The sequence below is a fragment of the Cydia amplana genome, chromosome 17 (genome assembly GCF_948474715.1).
Source record: "Cydia amplana chromosome 17, ilCydAmpl1.1, whole genome shotgun sequence".
NCBI lineage: Eukaryota > Metazoa > Arthropoda > Insecta > Lepidoptera > Tortricidae > Cydia > Cydia amplana.
In genome coordinates, this window is record NC_086085.1 from 2,815,345 (window position 1) to 2,835,853 (window position 20,509).

The window sequence follows — 20,509 nt, forward strand, 5'->3', positions numbered from 1 at the left end:
TTTGTGTTCGAATGGATTTAACTAATGTTGTCACAGGGTCGCCATGACACCAGCGCCAACTTTAGTGCTTGGATATATGGGACGTCGACGTAAAATTGATGGACCTTTTCATCTCCTGTTGTCGCCATTCAACCGATTGTCTCTGATTTTTGTGCCACTTTGTTATGTACTTTGTTACAGTTAAGTAAGAGAAATGAAAGCTGCCAAGGATCTCTTTTTAGGGTTCCGTACCCAAAGGGTAAAAACGGGACCCTATTACTAAGACTCCGCTGTGCGTTCGTCCGTCTGTCACCAGGCTGTATCTCACGAACCGTGATAGCTAGACAGTTGAAAATTTCACAGATGATGTATTTCTGTTGCCGCTATAACAACAAATACTAAAAACAGAATAAAATAAAGATTTAAGTGGGGCTCTCATACAACAAACGTGATTTTTGACCGAAGTTAAGCATAAGCAACGTCGGGCGGGGTCAGTACTTGGATGGGTGACCGTCTTTTTGCTTGTTTTTTTTGTTGATGGTGCGGAACCCTCCGTGCGCGAGTCCGACTCGCACTTGGCCGGTTTTTATTGTCACTGTGACACGATACAAAACGGCGGAGAAGTTAAATTGTTTAACTTCTCCGCGTACTTACAAAGTTGGTGCGATTGAGATGCCCTTTGAATAAAATAAATAATAAATGAATAAAAAGCCGAAACTATTTTTCTAGTGCCGCTTCAGAAATGTTAAAAGTTTTAGAACAGATCTTGTTTTCTTTTAAATATAAATATACCTTAACAAAGCGAAATAAAAGCGCTTAATAACAGATTGTATAAGTCTAGTCAAGCGCTTAATGTCTCAAAACTTTGCTTGTTCACTCACCTTTGCTACGAATTTAGTTACAATTCGATATTAAGCTAGGGCTTAGAGTGAATATTGTACTGATTTAATATTTTATTTTATTTTCTTTATTGGGAAAAAAAAACAGATACAGGCCAATAATATTTACAGGGAAAATTACAAAATGGTTATAGCCTACGTCCTAAGACAATTCCCACTAGGAGGAGTGAATATAGTGTTAGGATAGCATTGTGATCGGAACTAAATAAACAGACTTATACTATACTTACACTAAGATTTAACAATGCGACTTTTGACACTTCCAAAGATATTGTAGAAGATATTATTTGTGAAATATATTATGTATGTACCTACATGATGTTTTATTCAGATAGCCTGACTATTTTACTTGGAATTAATGGTTAAGATGGCAACAATTTTGAATGTGTGAACTACATTATGTTAGGACTTTTGCGACATTAAATTTAGTACCGTAAAATATGCCTAATTTACTCAATAATTCAAAAAATAATTTAAATTTGAAAATGAATGTATTAAAAAAAAACATTTATTTCAAGCCAAAAGGCTCACAATCAGTTGAAAACAGTTGTCTTATCGCTACATCTCAAGATACATATGTCATCCCAAAAATACTGTACAAAAAATATAATATAAATTAATTCCTCTTAATTAAATAAACATAAAAATAGAAATTATTGGGGTAGGTGCGTTGATGTTATTATTCCCATTTAAAGTAGACCAACAAACACTACTAATAATATGTTGTGAGATATATATGAGGTTGTGATGTAATTATTATATATATAAAAACTGTTTATACATATTTATATATATACATATATATATATATATATATATATATATATATATATATATATATATATATATATATATATATAGAGACAGATTTTGTGATTTGTTAAAATAAAGAAAATCTCGTAAATTGAGATTTTTTCGCATGGGCATGGGCCTCGGGACACAGAATAAAATAATAGTACTAAGTACAGAAGACTCACTCTCTAACAAAACGCGTCTGTTGTTACGATCAGCACGGATATAGCTAGGTGGCGACAGCGCCACGCGCGGCTTATGGCTTTCCCCAAAATTGGGGCCGAACGGATGTACTTTTAGCTACCTGTAGCAAAGCGACGAAATCGCGGAGTGAGACACGCCTGCTCGGGATGATAACTTTTCACTTCTGATCTCTTTGCTATCTGTGCGCAACCTCGCTTTAATCTAAAATTAGTACCTCGTTTGCTGCAAATTTTCGCGCTATTCCAGCACCGGAACAATGCCGTGATATGATTACTAGGGGAGTGCAAGTCAACTCCGACAATTTATTGACGCAGTATCCTTATACTTATTCAGCGGTGTTTCTTCACCAGTCTCAATAGAGCTAATTACTGTTTGTACTACTTAAAAAACACAAATCAATTATCTTTGATAAAATTATTTGATTTTTTCCCAGGCATGTGAGAGGATCCTTTAAATTAGGTAGCTCCAACTCAAATAGCTGAAAAATTAAAGCAAAACCGACAAAGTTTGTTTGGGCACATCTCCAGGCGAGAGAGACATGTAATCATTGATATATTATATTAAACTTTCGTAAGACATATTTTAAACTGTTTATACGACAACGGTTTCACTCACTTGAATTTTTAGTCGCTATTGGCGACATGTATGACCAGTCGAGCCTGAGGATGGACCCAAGTGAGTGAAACCGTTGTCGTATAAACAGAGACTATGAAGTTAAAAAGGTCCTGAAGATAAACGATCTAGAGGACGAGGTAGACCTCTCACTACTTGGTGGACCAAAATACTAATATCTTTAAAGTCTACGGCGGAGCGTAAGTCAGACTTAAGAAAAAGATAGGTATTAATTTTTTTTTAAAGTACGGAACCCTTGAAGCGAGTCCGGTTCGCGCTTGTTTTTAAAATCTGAACAGCACGAGCAAAAACAACACCAACCAAAATCCCAATTTCCACTGTCGTGTTTAGTCCCTGGCCCCTAGCGATTTACCTACAATACACGCTATTGCCAAATCTCGCTGTACCAACTAATGATGCCCTACAGGCAAATCGCATGTGCTGCGTTTTTTAAGGTACTGTTCAGACACCACTAGCATTATTGCTACAGTTTTATTGAAACAGGGGCAACCTATATTAGCACCAACTATAAGTCCTTTGATGGTTGCTAACATTTTATAAAACGAATAAGCACACAGAACGACTGACGACACTTTGCCCCCCTAGTGATTTGCCTACGTATCGTATGCGTGTCACGTAGCTCGGTGTACCCACTAATGATGCGCTTCAGTGTGCTGTGCATTATTGAGTCTGATTGGCTGACAGTGTGAATAGAGAAGTTCTGCTTACAATTGATAGATATAAAATATAATGGCTCCTCTACACGATGGGCCAACGCCGGCCACTCCAAGGGACGCAGCCATGCGGTAGAATGAGATAGCAATATCACTTGCTCCCTCTAACGCATAAATGCGTCCCTTGGAGTGGCCGGCGTTGGCCCATCGTGTAGAGGAGCCATCATACTTCTTCGCTTGCTGAAATGCTTGATTATTTTAACAAAATAATTAGTAGTGTCCAACCGAAACCGGACTTTTGCCGAAACCGAAGGATCTGTTTTGCTCTAGTTTCGGTCGAAACTGATCTTCGGCCCAAACATAATTTTATATGCCAAAACTGAAGAGTCATCTGGAAACTAACAAAAATAGAGTTTCGGCCGAAATGCAAGGCAGGCTCTCCTAAGAATCTCCGTTGCGCTCATAACAATTAAATAACGTCACCTTAGGACGTTTTAGGACGCTTTGGTTATAATATAATATATGGCTATAATAAAGAATAAGATCAAAAGTAGTTTTTGGATAACCCAAACACAAAAACGAATTTATTTAAAAGTAAATATAGAAAAGAGAAATTGGGACTAAACAGCCTTATCTAAGCATGATGCTTGCGACTTCTAACGCTGATCTTTCGATGAGACCATCATGTAAAAAAATACGCATTAGCAACCAGTAAATATTCTAGTCAGCATTTAATCTAAATAATATGTAGAGTCAAGGCGGGAACAGTGGCTTAACGCAAACAGTGACTCAGTCGCATAAATATCGCTACACTGTAGCAGTCTTACGTGTTTGAATAACCATTGCTTGTCCAATTTAATTTGTTCGATTACTGAATGTTTCTGCTGTAATAGCTGGGAAGCAAATGGGTGATTCTTAAATGGTGTCCAAAAAAAATTTTTTTTTATAAACGTTTTTATTTTTCACATATTATTACATATATCAAAAGTACATACAAAAAGCAATTTTTTTATTCATATGGTCAAGCTTAATAGCCTCAGGAAAGGTAAATAAAATGAGTACATAAACACGGTTGTGACAAAGTGTTCCTCAGTCGTGACATTTCGGCATTTTGGTGGCCAACTCGGCTATTTTGATTTATATAGTTATTTTAACATAGCCTAAGTCACTCCTATGACTACGACAAACCTAATGATACCTCAGACGTTGAAATCCGTCAAACTATAAAGGCTGTAGAGCGTGACAAAGAATTCGATACAAATCATACATACATACAAGCGAAAAACATTTTTTTTTGCTTTGGCAGTCGGGCAATAATAGCAAATGATCTGTAGCTAATAAAAATGCATATCTGAAAAGTGCATATGCCTCTACATTAATCAAACGAATTAAGAATGACACGACCACGTGCCTATATGCCACGAACGTGGACTCAAAAGTCCGTGGCAGTGACAGATTTTTGAGGCCACGGTCGTGATAATTTGGAACATGTTCGATATTACATAAACATTTCCTTTGATTTTGCAAATGTTAAATAATTAGCTTAATCTGCAATATATGATGTATATCTTATGTTACAAACAATAACGTGAAATTGCAACTTACTTTTAAAACTCTAACACGGCGGTGACGCGATAAGGTTGACCGTTTTTCAAATGAACACAAATAAATAATTTTCGACAAAACTTCTCACTTCAGCCATTTGTAAACATGACAACAACACAGTGTTGCTGTTCTAAAAAAACTTTAATAAGGCTGCCAGTAGTAAAGATAATTTTCTACCGAGTACTGCATGTTTATATTACCACGCGCGGTGGTGACGCGAAAACTATATAAAAACAAACTAACTATATTAAAACTATATATGTTGTTTAAAATTATATAAAATCGTTATAAATCCATACAATTTTAAACAGTGTTGTAAAACACGGATTAATGTTTTATATATGATAAAAATTATTGCAAAATCACTTCTTATTTTAAAAAAAAATCTAATATCACAAAATCTGGAGAAGTCACACTACACGGTCCGTGACATTTCGCACTTGTATTTTTTTTTATATGTTTCTAAACCTCTTAGGACAATACATTTAGGTTGACCTAAAACTAGAGGTAAATTGCTAAGTATATTGATATAGAGTTAACTTATTTTCACAAAAATACATGCTATTCTTACGTGTTACACAAAAAATGCATAAGAATAAGAATCACCCAAATAGCCTCTCTCATGTAGGAATTAGGTGAAGTGAGCCACTGTACCCGGCTATTTCTTGCCGAGCCACTGTTCCTGACCGTAGCCATACTATTATGGACCTTATTTTAGTGGGTTAATGTAAAGAAATGAATATCTACCTACTAATACCAAATTCCTCCCCCATTCCTAACAGTACTCAGCACACGTACAACAGAAATGTCAAACTGACGTTGCCGTTAAGCCAGAAATTCGAGTTATTTTACTGCCAACACATAAAAAGAAAATTCATTGTTGATGTTATAACCTTATAATGCCCGTATAGGTGTTGAATGCGTGACGAGTTTACTAAAGGTGAGATATAAAAAGATATTTCTTAAGGTTTCTTTGTGCCATTATAACAGAGATATGATTTGTTTTTTGACGGTAAATAAAAAGAAAGGAGGTTTGTTGGACAACCGTTCATAATGTGGTGGTGGTCAATAATCGTGACACAGTCAGCGATAAAAGCTTTTACCAAAAATGCAATTTTTGCCAAAAACTTATTTAAAACTAATCACTGCATTGCATTCAAATCGAGGCAAATGTTAATTAGTCAATAATTTTATTTTCGAATAAGCCTACCTATGTCATGATAATCACGCACACCGTGTACGTAAGTGTTCCGTTTAATATTGAGCATTACTAAGTATCGCACAGGGCGTAAACTGAGCCATTCCTGAGCTAGTGCACATTAAACTCAATAATTTATGCTGCACTAAACCGAAGAGCGCTGTAAAATAATGCTTTATTATAAGAGGATTATAAACTTTATGGGATAAAACTTAAGTGAAGTGTCTTTGGAGCCATTAAAGGTGAATTTCCGACTTCCTATTAGAATTGAGAAATTAATTTAATGCCACCTGCATTTATTGGGAACATTAAAAACCTGTAAAATGAATGAAAGAAGGGAAGTAAAAGTTTATTTATAACCGTAATACCAACAAAATTTCTAAAAAATCTCCTAATTATGGCCCTGCTCGAATGCTATAGGTATTATTCGAATGACCCAGTTTTGAAACAAACTATAAAATATCGCAAAATACACAAAACCAAACAGAATATCGGTATTGATTCCTACTAATATTACCTATATAGTTACAGATGATAAAGTAACTCTGTATGTCTGTCTGTTACCTCTGCACGTTTTTAAACCTCTGAACCGATTTACATAAAATTGTTTTTTTTTTTTTTTTTTATTATAAATGGGCTTACTCGTGGCCACAGACTAGCCGAGGCGAAGACGTGGCCTACGTTGGAGCGAGCCTGCCCAGAAGGTACCTGTTCACCCTTGATTTTTGAAGGTTGCCGGGTTATATGAGCTCGGAAATATAGACGCCGGCAAGGAATTCCATTCCTTGGCAGTGCGCATAAGAAAAGAGCATGGTCTAATAAAACATGGTCTTCTCTTCCCAGAGTGTCACTTGCCTACGTCACAATAACATTGCCACTTTATTTCAACATAACATGTTACATGGGTACATTATATCTATGGTTAATAAGTTAAAATATTTCTTTATAATTTTATAATTTTCATTTATATGTATTTTATCTTAAATTTTACAATAACACGTCATTTTTAATTATTCGTTAGCAATATCTTCCGATTCACGAAAGCAATTTCAGACGTTCGGGTAATTCTGTTTACACTACTGGCAACACAGGATAGCGCTGTCAAATTTGACAATCCGCCATGTTGTCCCTGACCGTCATCCTTGTCGAACGCGTGTTAATTGTTATTTCCTTCTCGCTCAGTGTCAGCAGTCGCAGTGTTTTCCAAACTTTCACGTCGTAAGCTTGGTAATTAATGTTTTGTTACGAAAATGGTTGGCTGTTCTATTCGGAACTGTAAGAGTAGGAGTGAAAAGGGCAGTATAGATTTGTTTTATTTTACTATGTTTCTACATGAATAACTTAAAATTAATGCCGTTAAAATAATTTTCACCGTTGGTTAAAATTCTCCCACATTTTAAAGTTTGAGAACCTGTAAACAGCATGATGACGTAGGCAAGTGACAGTTAGGTCATTCGCGAATCTCGGAAGAGAGTACCAGGCGGAGTATATTATTATACCATGGAAAAGAGGAATCAAAGCGCTTCGTACGAATTGGTGGAATATCTACCAAGTAAGGATGGAAACCGGCCGATATTGAGATAGTTTGAGACCTTAGGAAGGACATAGGACAGTTTTACCCGGAAACCTTCCTTTTACGCGAACGAAACAGCAGAGGCTAGCTTTTCATAAAAATAATTCTACAAATAAGGCATCCCGTTAAACCAGTTTCCGTTCGCAAATCCGCGAGAAAAATCCGGCCAAGCGCGAAAGTGTTTTATGCGCCGATTGTTTTTTCCAATAACAGCGTGGCTCTGACTCGTTTTTTAACAAAACCACACCCCGATCATTGTTCGCACGGATGCTTCGGACGTTTTTTAGTGCTCCGTGTCTAAAACGGAATAACAAATCAGAGGTTTCGTTTAAAAGCCATACAAATATAACGGTTTCACGTCGAGTGCGCGTAGCTTTACTCGTATTATATGTATTAAGGCCTATAATTACAAATCCGGAGTGAAAATATTTAGATGATACAAGATATAATGAATAATTCAAATTATACTCTGTATTCATGTTATTAAATACTCCGAATCTGTATTTCATCTTTTCAGAATAGACAGAACCAATTCCGCAAAGATCCTACTAAATGTTGCAGGCTTGGTGCCGATTATTTCCTAACAATTCGGTAAGGTTTTGATCCCGTTTTGACACGACGTGAATCGTTTCATCAGACATCTCACGCGCACGAATAAGTGCAAGAGAGATGGCTGATGAAGTCTTCTGATTGCATTTCGTAAGGATCATTCAGCGTTAGCGACTCACTCAAGATCGTATCGAAATAAGATGAAAACTATATCAAATTAGCTTCTGCCCGCGACTTCGTCCACGTAGAATTAGTATATACTTCACACTTCCATAATAAACTAACCCCCCCCCCACTCCTCCCTTTCACACCCGCAAAGGATGATTTCCGGGATGAAAACTATCATATATCCTTCTCCCTACTCAAAATATATCCCTACGAAATGTCATCTGAATCAGTTCAGCGGTTCACGCGTGAAGAAGATTAGAGGTAATAAACAGACACTGTCAGACAGACAGACAGTTTTTTGTTTTTCGAATTTATACTATGAGTAATATCTGGGTGACCGAGCGAAAAATGCGCGTTTTCCCAGAGATAAGACCTAGCTAGATCGATTTTTCGCCCCCGAAAACCCCCTTATATCCAATTTCATCGAAATCGTTAGAGTCGTTTCCGAGATCCCCGAAATATATATATATATAAATAAACAAGAATTGCTCGTTTAAAGGTATTCGATTAGATAGATAGATAGATTAGATAAATCAGAAACAAAACACAATCAGCAAAACAGAATCAGCCCTCAGATCAAAATTGCAAACATTGTCGAGGATTAAATTGAATGCTGTAGTCAATGCAAAATCCATGCGTTGTAAATTGGAATTTTCCGAGGCACGCCTAAAAAATACCTATTCGTGGTAACAAAGGGCGGAAAGAATTTTCAAACAGGAGCTCGATTCTGATTTTAAATCTGTTAGCTATTGATATTTATCGAAAGATAAATAATGTATCAAATATATAAATAATGTATCGCTATGTAGAAGCGCTGGTGGCCTAGCGGTGAGAGCGTGCGATTTGAAATCCGGAGGTCGCGGGTTCAAACCCCGGCTCGTACCAATGAGTTTTCGGAACTTATGTACGAAATATCATTTGATATTTACCAGTCGCTTTTCGGTGAAGGAAAACATCGTGAGGAAACCGGAATCCCAATACGGGCCTAGTTTACCCTCTGGGTTGGAAGGTCAGATGGCAGTCGCTTTCATAAAAACTAGTGCCCACGCCAATTACTGGGATTAGTCGCCAAGCGGACCCCAGGCTCCCATGAGCCGTGGCAAAATGCCGGGACAACGCGAGGAAGATGATGAAGATGATGATATAAATAATGTATCGAATATTATATCAAAGTAATGTCACCGCTTTAACAAATTGTAAAATCGGAAACTTGAATCATAATTTTACAAATTAATAATGTGTATAGCATTATTAATAAAATTAATAACTTACTTATTAATTTTATTTGATATTCATACGAAATTACTCTATGTAATGCCTTCGCTGCATTGCACCAACAAATGACTTCGAGTGAGAAGCATTGAAAGTCATTATTTCCTTTATTAATTTATTTTTTAGCCTAGGGTTTCTTACAATATGGATATATAAAAATAAAATACAAAAATTCTTGTAAACATATATTTTAAAAAGTCTTATTATCAATCTTAAATCTTGATTTTTCCAATCTGAATCATGCTCGTGTTTTTTCATCATAAAGAAGCGGAATATGGAAATGGAATGTTTTCTCGTTTCTGTTGCGATGGATATTAATATAAAAAATATAAAAATTACTGTAGGTACTGTCGAATGTCATTATTTTATCGAAATTAAGTAATGTTAATTTCACTTTTTCTCGCACTTTTTAAACGTCAAACCAAATTGCACCCGTCAAACCGGAGTGGAATCCATTCCACTAATGCATTTTCGAGATTGATAATATGATTGATTTGATATGTTTTCTGAAAGAGCTACGAATTTGTATGATTCCACACAAATTGTATTACACCTTATGTGTATAATTGCATGAATTCTATAGAAATTAATTTTTTTTTGTTTTTTTTTATTTTTTTTCTCGTAATGCATGTTAATTATAAGATGTATTTTTTTTAATGATGTCTTTGTTGCCCGTCCCATATTGGGATACCCTCTTCCAATTGAGGGGGGACTTAAATCTTCTCGGGGCAGAGGTGTAGGTTTGGAGCCGGTCTACCTAGCTTTATTTGACGTTCATAAGCGCATTGTAATTATGCCTACTTGAATAAACTATCTTTTATTGAAATTGTTAGAAATGCTGGACAACTGGATTTTTTTAAAGTCAGTTAAAAATAATTCTGACTGATTGAAAGCCATCGGCGCGTACAACGAGTCTAAATGGAATAAAACTGTAATGCTAGAAATGGCTGTCGAGTTTTTTATAAAACCTTTTCCCGTTGACGATCTGTGAAGATTCTGTTGTTTCGGTGGAGCTGTGGGAATAAAATAGTTTTCATTTGAAAGTGAAAATATTTTTTTAACAAATTAGTTTTATCCTTTAGCCGCCCAGACATCAAAACTTGCGAATACAAAAATGCAATTTTGATTTGACAAAATAAAGATTCAAATTCGAATGGAATGGGAGACCATTTTATAGGCCTCTGGGCGGTTAGAGGATATAGTTTAAAATAGGGAGGGGAGTATATGAGATTCGTTAGTATCTCTCGCGTCGAATGATGGTCCCTATGATACCCTTTTTAGGGTTCCGTAGCCAAATGGCAAAAAACGGAACCCTTATAGATTCGTCATGTCTGTCTGTCTGTCCGTCTGTCTGTCCGTCTGTCTGTCCGTCCGTATGTCACAGCCACTTTTCTCCGAAACTATAAGAACTATACTGTTGAAACTTGGTAAGTAGATGTATTCTGTGAACCGCATAAAGATTTTCACACAAAAAAAGAAAAAAAAACAATAAAATTTTGGGGTTCCCCATACTTCGAACTAAAACTCAAAAAATTTTTTTTCATCAAACCCATACGTGTGGGGTATCTTTGGATAGGTCTTCAAAAATGATATTGAGGTTTTCTAATATAATTTTTTTCTAAACTGAATAGTTTGCGCGAGAGACACTTCCAAAGTGGTAAAATGTGTGTCCCCCCCCCTGTAACTTCTAAAATAAGAGAATGATAAAACTAAAAAAAATATATGATGTACATTACCATGTAAACTTCCACCCAAAATTGGTTTGAACGAGATCTAGTAAGTAGTTTTTATTTTATACGTCATAAATCGCCTAAATACGGAACCCTTCATGGGCGAGTCCGACTCGCACTTGGCCGCTTTTTTATGTAATTGGAGTAGCTGGTTGTAGACATTGTTTAAAAGTTTAGCACAATAACTTATTTAGACGTAACACTGAAGTACTAAAGATACGTTGAAAATATGTTTATTTTTTAAATGAAGCTCAAGTATAAGAGATTAAAAGGAAGTATTATGGGCACCATCATTGGACTCGAGAGTAAAATTACTTCTAAAAAAATAATGATTGCAAGTCACTTGAATTACGGTTGATTAATTTACTCATAATAATTGCAGCGTATTTAAAATTATAGGAAGGGGTTTACAATGACCAATGACCTGAAATTTGACGTGATAAAGCAATAAAAACACGCGTGAAATACATAATTGGACGAAGGTGGCTTCGAAGAAAATAATTCCGAAGTTATATCTTTAGCTAAATATTAAACTGCAACTAAAAAATATATAATACTCATATTCTGCTAAAGCACAAAAAATACACTTCTTTTTAATTCGGTATCAGTTCTTTTGATTTTGCGCACCCGGTCACCCCCTTAATCGTACAATGTGCTTCTCTTTTAATGCAGTTCTAAAAGACAGTGGGCACAATTATCTATGAACCCTTAAATGAACTTAATTACAAGAAGCCTTTGCTTAGATTATACCAATTAACATCTTTAATATCTTAAACACTAATAAAGTTCCTAAATCAACATCAATTTACGATTTCTAAGAACTCAAAGTAGCGCTCAACTCTACTTTTGTCCTACGAACAGAACCTGCGAACGAATTGTCCTACAAATAGAACAAAATGCTCCACGGGACAAATAGTACGAATGCAGTGAAGTCGTCTGAAACAATAAATTTTGTTTCCAATGCACGACCTCGTTTTTACTTCGACTTGCTGCATTTGCTAGTCCAATGAATGATGTCAATGAACTAGATGTGAATGCTATTTGAATATGTTCAAGTAGGAGAATGAGGCAGGGATCGGAACCGGCTTTTTGCAAAAACTTAGAAATAACCATATTTTTCGAATTATTTTATACTCGAAATGTAGGACTCAGTTGTGTTTTAGGTTACGACTTCGTATTATTAGATTGCCCAATTAGAAATGAAGTAATTAGCAAAAAACGAAAAAATACCGTTTCCGTTACCATACAAAAAATACCGGTATCCGATCCCTGGAATGAGGTTCACTCTTTCTATTTACTACAAATAGACACAGTACAGACCCTTTTTTTTTCAAAGAATGTAACCTCGCTTTCTTGAGGAAGCTAGGTTTTTAAAATTTTCAAAATTCTAAAAACGTTTGCGCACCGAGCCCGACCCTTCCGAAGTGAAAGTGTTAAATTAGGTCTAATGCGTAAAATAATTAACTCCAGAAAAGTACTTCAGCATATAGACGAAAAATATTAACGTAGGTAAGTGGCCATTCATGGTCAGCCATTCAAACTATCTTTGAAATCAGTCTTATGAGCTGGCCCCTGCGGTACAGGGTTTTCTAGCGCGGGGACCACCAATTTCCCTGCTTGCATACAATGCAAACAAAGTTAGTGTTATTAAAAAAAAATACAAATTTTAGGTGGAAGTTATTTGGAAAAATACCTGATTGAATAATTTTAGAACAGGTGAAAAGGACAGGTGCTGTTATGTTTTTCGTGGCTTAGGGAAGACCGCGAAGTGATAAGTGCTAGAACCCTACTGACGCCCGGTGTTCCATTAGTACACGCCCCAATTGAATGTTAACTCTTTTACATTATTACATTAAACAATTTTTTAACTTGTTTTTTCCTTTTGTCGATCTTATCCAGTGTATTTTATATATCCGTAATCCTTCCGCACAGGATCCCAGCAATATGTTTCGTTTTAGTTTTGCCGACCACATTGACAGGCTGACGTATCGAGTGCTGCCCACATATTCCCATTGCTTCTATTCAGGCCAGTATACAATGACCGTGAACCACTTTACAGGTAAACGTAATCGGGGAAGAAACTTATACTGGTTTATTCTGTATTTGACCTGGGCTTGATTAGTTTTTAGAATAACTGTTAACCGTTGGAGTAATTTAGTGATGCACCGCTTTAGATGTTTCAGCTGAGATGCAGAGATTTGTGGCGAACGTTCCTGTTCAAGAGATGTATTAGTTAGCTTTGTTCTATGGGTAGATAAAATGTTGGGGAAAATATATCTATAAATATTTACTGGAATTAACATTTGACAGGCGCAAGATCGAAGGAAGTTACGAAAATAGGAGGCATCTAGAATTTTGTGTGTGTAAATAGGCTACCATTGATATTAAGCTTAGAATAAATTTAAAAGTGGAAAAATTACTCTCTTGGGTGAGACTTGACCTTACGGCCTCTGGATCGATACTCCCGCGCTCTGCCATCTGAGCAACGAGACCTCATCCATAGCCAACAAATTTTTCCACCATAGGTATGGATCAAGGGTGAAATAGCATCGTTCGCAGACGTTTCCGCTTGTTAAAAATGAAAAATTACTATGAATATTATTAAATTGCACAATGGGACTTAACCGCGTATCTAAGTTTTAAGATTTACCTCCGACACGTTTCGAGAACGGCGTTGTCCCCGTGGTCTCGGATGGTAGGTGTCGGAGGTAAATCTTAAAACTTAGATACGCGATTAAGTCCCGTTGTACAATATAATAATGTGTAAAAATCGTGAAAGTTTAAATCAGTGACTATGAATATTGATATATTTTGATAATTTTTTGGAAACAATTCAAATTATTTTTATTATATATTTTGATTTGTGTATTTAAAATAATCACATTCATATAGGTAGCTACTAAAGTAAAAGTGTCAAAGCCCTCTAGTGGTAAAGGCCGGATTCAAATCGGCTTTTTAGCTATCGCAGCTAATGCAATGAACCCCTAGGCTCGCCTATTATTGTTGTTGTTACTTAGATGTTTCCTATTTTCGTAATTTGTTCTATAATAAGTTTTTTTTGTCTTAGTTATTAAGTATTTACCTATCACTCTGTCATCTACGGCCTTAATACATCACCTTCAGCCTAAGATTCTGTGAGCATGAGCAAACGTGGCTCACTCCGCGATTTCGTCGTCGCTACAAGTACATGCGGCCCACACCAATTTTGGTGTCTAGCAGTAGTAGTTGCCGCGCAGCTACGGAACGGACGCCTGCTCGCGCTTGCGCCCCCTAGCGGTCATATCTGTCGTAATAGACGAGATGTTAGAGAGTGAACCTTCTGTACCTAGTACTATTATTTATTCTGTGTGATAGATATTGGGACGGGAAGGCGCACAAGTGACACACAACGTAGCTGTTAGCGAACTGGTTTATTTAACCCGTTACCGGGATTATAACGCGGTGGGCGCAGCCACCGTACGTACTTAATACCTATGCATGCATATACAACAATCCCTTTCCCATAGTATCTTACACTAACTTAAAACTAGCACAGTCTGACGCTTAGAAGTACTGTTTATAATCAAAACGCGGGCGATCCCGCTTGAGCCGTGAGGACGCGGCCGGTGGGTCCGCGGACTCGGGAGGCGCGCCGTGCGCTGCGGCGCCGGGCGGCGGCGGCGGCGGCGCGCGGCCGGCGGCAGTTGCCGGCGCAGGCACAGAAGCCGGGCTTGGCGGCGCGGCCACAGACGCTGTGTCAAGAGGCCTCGCATCTTCCTCCTCCCCCATCGTCAGTTCATCTTCGTTATTCAGGCCTACGGGCTCGTGTGACGGGGATTGCCTAGTCATTGCTTCCGGTCCACCAGGTAATATGTTAGGCACCCCAGTAGTAGCTGGTACGGTGGGCTGTGGCCCGCCGACATCAAAAACGGGAGGTGCGTCAGGAGATGATGACTCGCTGGAGGCTTCCAGTGTTTTGTTTGGCTCAGGATGACTCACGGCTGTCGGTGTGACTTGGCCCTTATATTTAACAACTTGGTTAATATGTCTTTTCACTGTTTTGTTTGTTTTGTTGTCCTTTATAAGATAAAGCACACGACCTAAGTTTTTTATTATAGTTCCCAGGGTCCAAGTGAAATGATTTTTATTTGTAAAGTTTTTATATAAAACTAACTCGTCCGTTATGAAAGGACATCTGTTTACTCCACGGTAATGTTTAATCTGCGAGCACTGTTTATTTTTAACAAAAGAGTCGAGTGCGGTGAGCGAGGTTGATGACCCTTGTGACGTAACACGCAGTAAATCTAATCGCGATCTTAATTGTCTACCGAATACCAGCTGTGCTGGTGATTCCCCGGTAGTAGTGTGTTTTGAATTTCGATAATGGAATAAATATTTCAGTAATTGATTATTTATATTTTTACTTTTGGAGTTTGACAAGAGCGCAGCCTTAAGGCCCTTTTTTATTACTTTAACATACGACTCCGCCATGCCATTACTAGACGGGTGATACACCGGTGACGTTAAATGTTGTATGCCATTTAAAGCGCAAAAGTCTGCGAAGTACTGACTGACAAAAGAAGTGCCATTATCGCTGACTATCGTACACGGAATACCGTACCTAGACATGAACTCGTACAATTTATCAACCACGTTAATCGACGACGAATTTGTTTTCATATCATAGCATTCCACCCATTTACTATAGGCGTCGACAATGACTAAGTACCAGTGTTCGTTTATAGGCCCGAGAAAATCCAAATGTATTCTTTGGAACACATGTGTTGGAATTTTCCATGGTGCGAGCGGGACGCGCGGAGGTGTCGGTCGCAACCGAGTGCAAATCTCACAGGCCCCGATCAGGTTCTCAATGGCGGCATCAATGCCCGGGAACCAAACCCGCGAACGCGCCTCAGCTTTACTCTTCACAATACCTAAATGTGAGTCGTGTAGCTCTGAAAGAACCTGACTTTGTAACGCCAATGGAATAACGACCTTATGGCCTCTCATTAAAACCCCCTTTTCAACCGATAGCTGAAATCTACATGGATGGTAAGGCTTAATGTCGTTATCATTAGTTTTGCGAGGCCAACCATTTTGAACGAAATTAATTACCTTTTTTAGAGTCGCATCATTATGCGTCTCTTGCTGCAACCGATCTATAGTAATTGGTAAACAACTGCCCTCTAAAACAAAATGTACATATGCAGCGGTGTCCTCCGCTCCCGCACCCCCCGCGCGTGTTACCGGCTCGTCCGGTAATGATGCCCGAGATAAGAAATCGGCGCAGTTATTCGCACTACGTACATATTCTATTACATAATTATATGCCGATAAAAATATTGCATACCGTTGCAGTCTGTTCGCTGTTATCTCCGGTATTCCTCGGTGCGGACCGAAGATAGATAACAGCGGTTGGTGATCGGTGCGCAGAATGAATGGTTCCGCACGTGCATATAAATATTGATGATATTTTTTTACGCCGAAAATTAAACTTGTAGCTTCTTTTTGTATTTGCGCATATTTCTTTTCTGCGGCATTTAGAGTACGGGAAGCAAAAGAAATGGGACGTTCGGACCCGTCTGGCTGAATTTGGGATAAAATTGCACCGAGGCCTTGGGGTGACGCATCACAAGTCAAAATCAGTTTAGCATCTGGATTATAATGCGCAAGGACTTGGTCTGATGCTAACTTGGTCTTTATCTCTGTGAATGCTTTTTCGTGCTCTGTTTTCCACTCCCACCTTGTATCTTTTTTTAAAAGATCGTACAGTGGACTTAAGATGGCAGAAGCCCTAGGCACAAAGTTCCTATAGTAATTGATCAACCCCAGGAATGACTGTAGTTGATTTATGTTTTTAGGAACCGGTGCCTCGACTATTGCTTTGACTTTAGATTTAGATTTGCTTATACCATCTTTGTTAATAACGTGGCCTAGGTACGTTATTTCATTCTGGAAAAAAGAACACTTTTCCTTCTGAAGCGTCAGCCCCGCGTCTCTAAAACGCTGTAGTACCTGGTGCAGGCGCGCGACATGCTCCTCCCTATTCCGGCCCGTGATGAGCACGTCATCCAGGAAGCACAATACTCCCTCTAAATCGGCAAGAATATTATTTAGACCACGTTGGAAGACCGCTGGGGCACTTGACAACCCAAAAATTAAACGCCGATATTTGAACAACCCCCGATTTGTGTTAATACAAGTAATATTATCGGGGTCGTCAATCTCAAACTGATTATATGCCATGGACATATCCAGCTTTGTAAACTCAACCCCTCCGTGTAATTTCGAGAAAAGTTCTTCGATAGTTGGCAGCGGATATTTCTCAATCAATAATTGTTTATTTATTGTTTGAGAGTAATCGGCACAGATCCTAACTGACCCGTCGCGTTTAAGCACTGGCACAATGGGCGACGCGTAGTTGGAATATTCGATCTGTTCGAGAATACCTAGCCGTACTAAACGTTTGATTTCACTATCGACCTTATCTTTCAGAGCAAATGCCACGGGCCGGGGTTTGTAAAAAACTGGTTTGGCGTCGGCCTTAAGCGTTAATTTTATTCTATATTTTTTGAACCGACCTAGTTTATCCGAAAATAATTCTGGATACCGAGCCATCAAATAGCTCACATCGTCAGATTCGGATTCCGTTTTCGAGCAATAGAGGATAGGCGCGAGCTCCAATTCGAATTTGGACGTGAAATTTCTCCCTAGGATCACGGGACCCCCTTGGGGAATGACGTGCACATCGAGAATAATGGTCTTGCCTAGATACGTGACCGGTAATTTGGCGAAACCCGTGCTTATGATCGGAAAACCATTATAACCGGTAAACCTCTTGTTACTAGGCAATAACGGCACTTCTTTAAACAGAGATTCGTAAGTTTTTTGTGATATGGCGGTTATGGCGGAGCCCGTATCTATCTCACATTCTACCGATAGCCCGTTAATAATAACTGTTTCTATCATGGGTTCACCCTTAACCGAACGGATATTAAAAAACTTACCATCATCATCCTCGCTCACCTCCTCTGACTCAACGTACTTAAGGTTACACATCTTACGTAAGTGACCCTTCTTTTTACACTTTTTGCACTTGTAATTTACGTAACGACAGTTCTCCGTTTTATGACTACTTAGACCGCACACAGAACACTTATTCCCGCGACCCCCTGTAGTCTCGCCGATCTTCAACACGCTCTCAGCGCCGGGCACCACCGCCGTCGCGGTGGAAGCCAAGGTCGCGCTGGCTGCGGCGCGAGCGCACCGCACGCTTTCAGCTATTTCTATTGCTTTCGCTAGGGTGAGTTCGCTAAGCTCCTTCGAAAACAATTTTTCGCGCTCTTTACCAGACTGCATGCCCATGATAAATCTGTCTAAAAGCGCCTCCTCGATGTTCTTAAACTGGCAATGCGCGGCAAGCCCGCGCAGTCGCGCGGCCCACTGCGCCGAAGTTTCGCCTACCTTCTGCATTGCAGAATGGAAGTGATACCGCTCCGCAAAAACGCAGCGCTTTGGAGTAAAATGTGCATCCAATAACTTTACCACTTCACTGTAACTCTTGTTTTCAAGAACACCGGGCAGTGCAAGGTTACTTGCTAATTGATAGGTGCTTTCGTTAAGTGCACTTAGCAAGATGGCGCGCCTTCTTACACCCGCTTTGTCGCTTGCCTCGTCGATGTTGTTCGCGATGAACCACTGTTCAAGCCTATTTTTATACGTAAGCCACTCTTGTTGTTGATGGTTAAAACTTGAAAATAAGCCGACCGAGTTTGAAGTTGCCATGATAGGTACACGGCGATTAACACGTGAGGTAATTATCGAATCGTCGCCACTGATAGATATTGGGACGGGAAGGCGCACAAGTGACACACAACGTAGCTGTTAGCGAACTGGTTTATTTAACCCGTTACCGGGATTATAACGCGGTGGGCGCAGCCACCGTACGTACTTAATACCTATGCATGCATATACAACACTGTGGCATGAGCATACAGATAAAACTAAATTTCCCCATAGTTTTCACCTGTACCTTACTTACAGGGCGATGCCAAATGATTATATTCTGAAGCTAAAGCATTTACTTTATGACCGTGAACCGGAATGTGTAACTCCACTTGGACACATGAGATTCGTCCCTCCCATAAAAAGGTGTAATAAACAAAAACTAATAAAACCCTTAAGGGTACATCAGAAAACTTTTTATTTTTACGACGCTTCCCCGTATTGCTTTTTGACCTCCCATAAAGGGACCATGCGAATGAGAACGCATATTATAAAATTTCTAGTAATTTTAAGTTTTCTAGCTGTCTTGTCTGTGTTTTGGGGGTAGTTACAGCTTTTGAATATGTCTTTGATTATGAGTTATATTTTTTTTTATTTAAATTCAAAACAACAGCTGAATTTTATACTATATTTAGTACGTATATAGACCACAACTTACATCGGCATAGAAGTTATGACACCGATCCGTTTCCCGTTAATACATACTTCCGTATTTAAAATTGTCACACATTCCACTATCTTTAATGGATAAATTCCGGGATACTTTTTAGCCAGATTATAAATCAAATTCTTTAAAAGTAATTTCTCTAAATTGTTAGGTTGATAAATATAATTATAGACATTCATTAATCAAACAGTGGGAGTGTTTAAATAAATAAATGTCGATTTATATACTTTTGAACTTCCGAATCAATTCAAATGCTGATTGTTAAATTTTTCATAAATCCTTAGACGGCCAACTTTTATAAAACTAGCTTGATATAACATAATATGACTTTAGGCAACATTTCACTTCTCATTAGAACAACAAAATCCCTCCATTACCGAACGGCCAAAACTTATTTGCGGCCGATAACTCTTAAAGTGTATTTTCACCAACCTTCATCAACTCCCACCAAGCAAAAATAAACCTTATCCTGGCATATCACGCTTCAAATTAAGTTGACGAATTATACATACCACGCGTGCAAAATAACTTTGAGCATGGAGAAAGAATATGCGTGGCGATTGCTTTAAAAATGCCTTAACTCGCTAGCTGATATGGACTCTAAATCTTTACCTAAAGGTTGATTTTCGATTGCAAGGAGTTGTGGGTAGCAAGGGGTGATCCTATAATCTTTGAGTCAGCATCTCAGACGCCCACAAACTCCTTAAAGTGCCATCTCTGGGGCTTATGGCTAAATGGAACACAACTTTTTCATCCAAAACGTTGGGTCTAAGCGCGAAAATTGCTAACAGCGTACGAGATCAAATTGTTCATTGGGTTCGTA

General features: G+C 38.3%; 2 protein-coding genes and 1 long non-coding RNA gene across 4 annotated transcripts in view; 2 read left to right on the plus strand and 1 right to left on the minus strand.

Moving 5' to 3' along the window:
* Positions 1–20,509, plus strand: part of LOC134655688 (hemicentin-2-like) — a 391,784-nt gene that overhangs the window by 156,534 nt on the left and 214,741 nt on the right. The window lies entirely within an intron of this gene.
* Positions 1–20,509, plus strand: part of LOC134655764 (uncharacterized) — a 448,475-nt gene that overhangs the window by 147,770 nt on the left and 280,196 nt on the right. The window lies entirely within an intron of this gene.
* Positions 15,157–19,206, minus strand: LOC134655891 (uncharacterized). The gene is made up of 2 exons (XM_063511390.1): positions 18,242–19,206; positions 15,157–15,464 (listed from the first exon to the last, which is right to left on the minus strand). The coding sequence occupies exons 1-2, from the start codon at positions 19,017–19,019 to the stop codon at positions 15,451–15,453; spliced, it is 792 nt and encodes a 263-aa protein (XP_063367460.1). The 5' UTR covers positions 19,020–19,206; the 3' UTR covers positions 15,157–15,450.

Coding starts and splice junctions, on each gene's coding strand:
- LOC134655891 (XM_063511390.1), bottom strand. CDS start 19,019: ATGGCAACTTCAAACTCGGTCGGCTTATTTTCAAGTTTTAACCATCAA.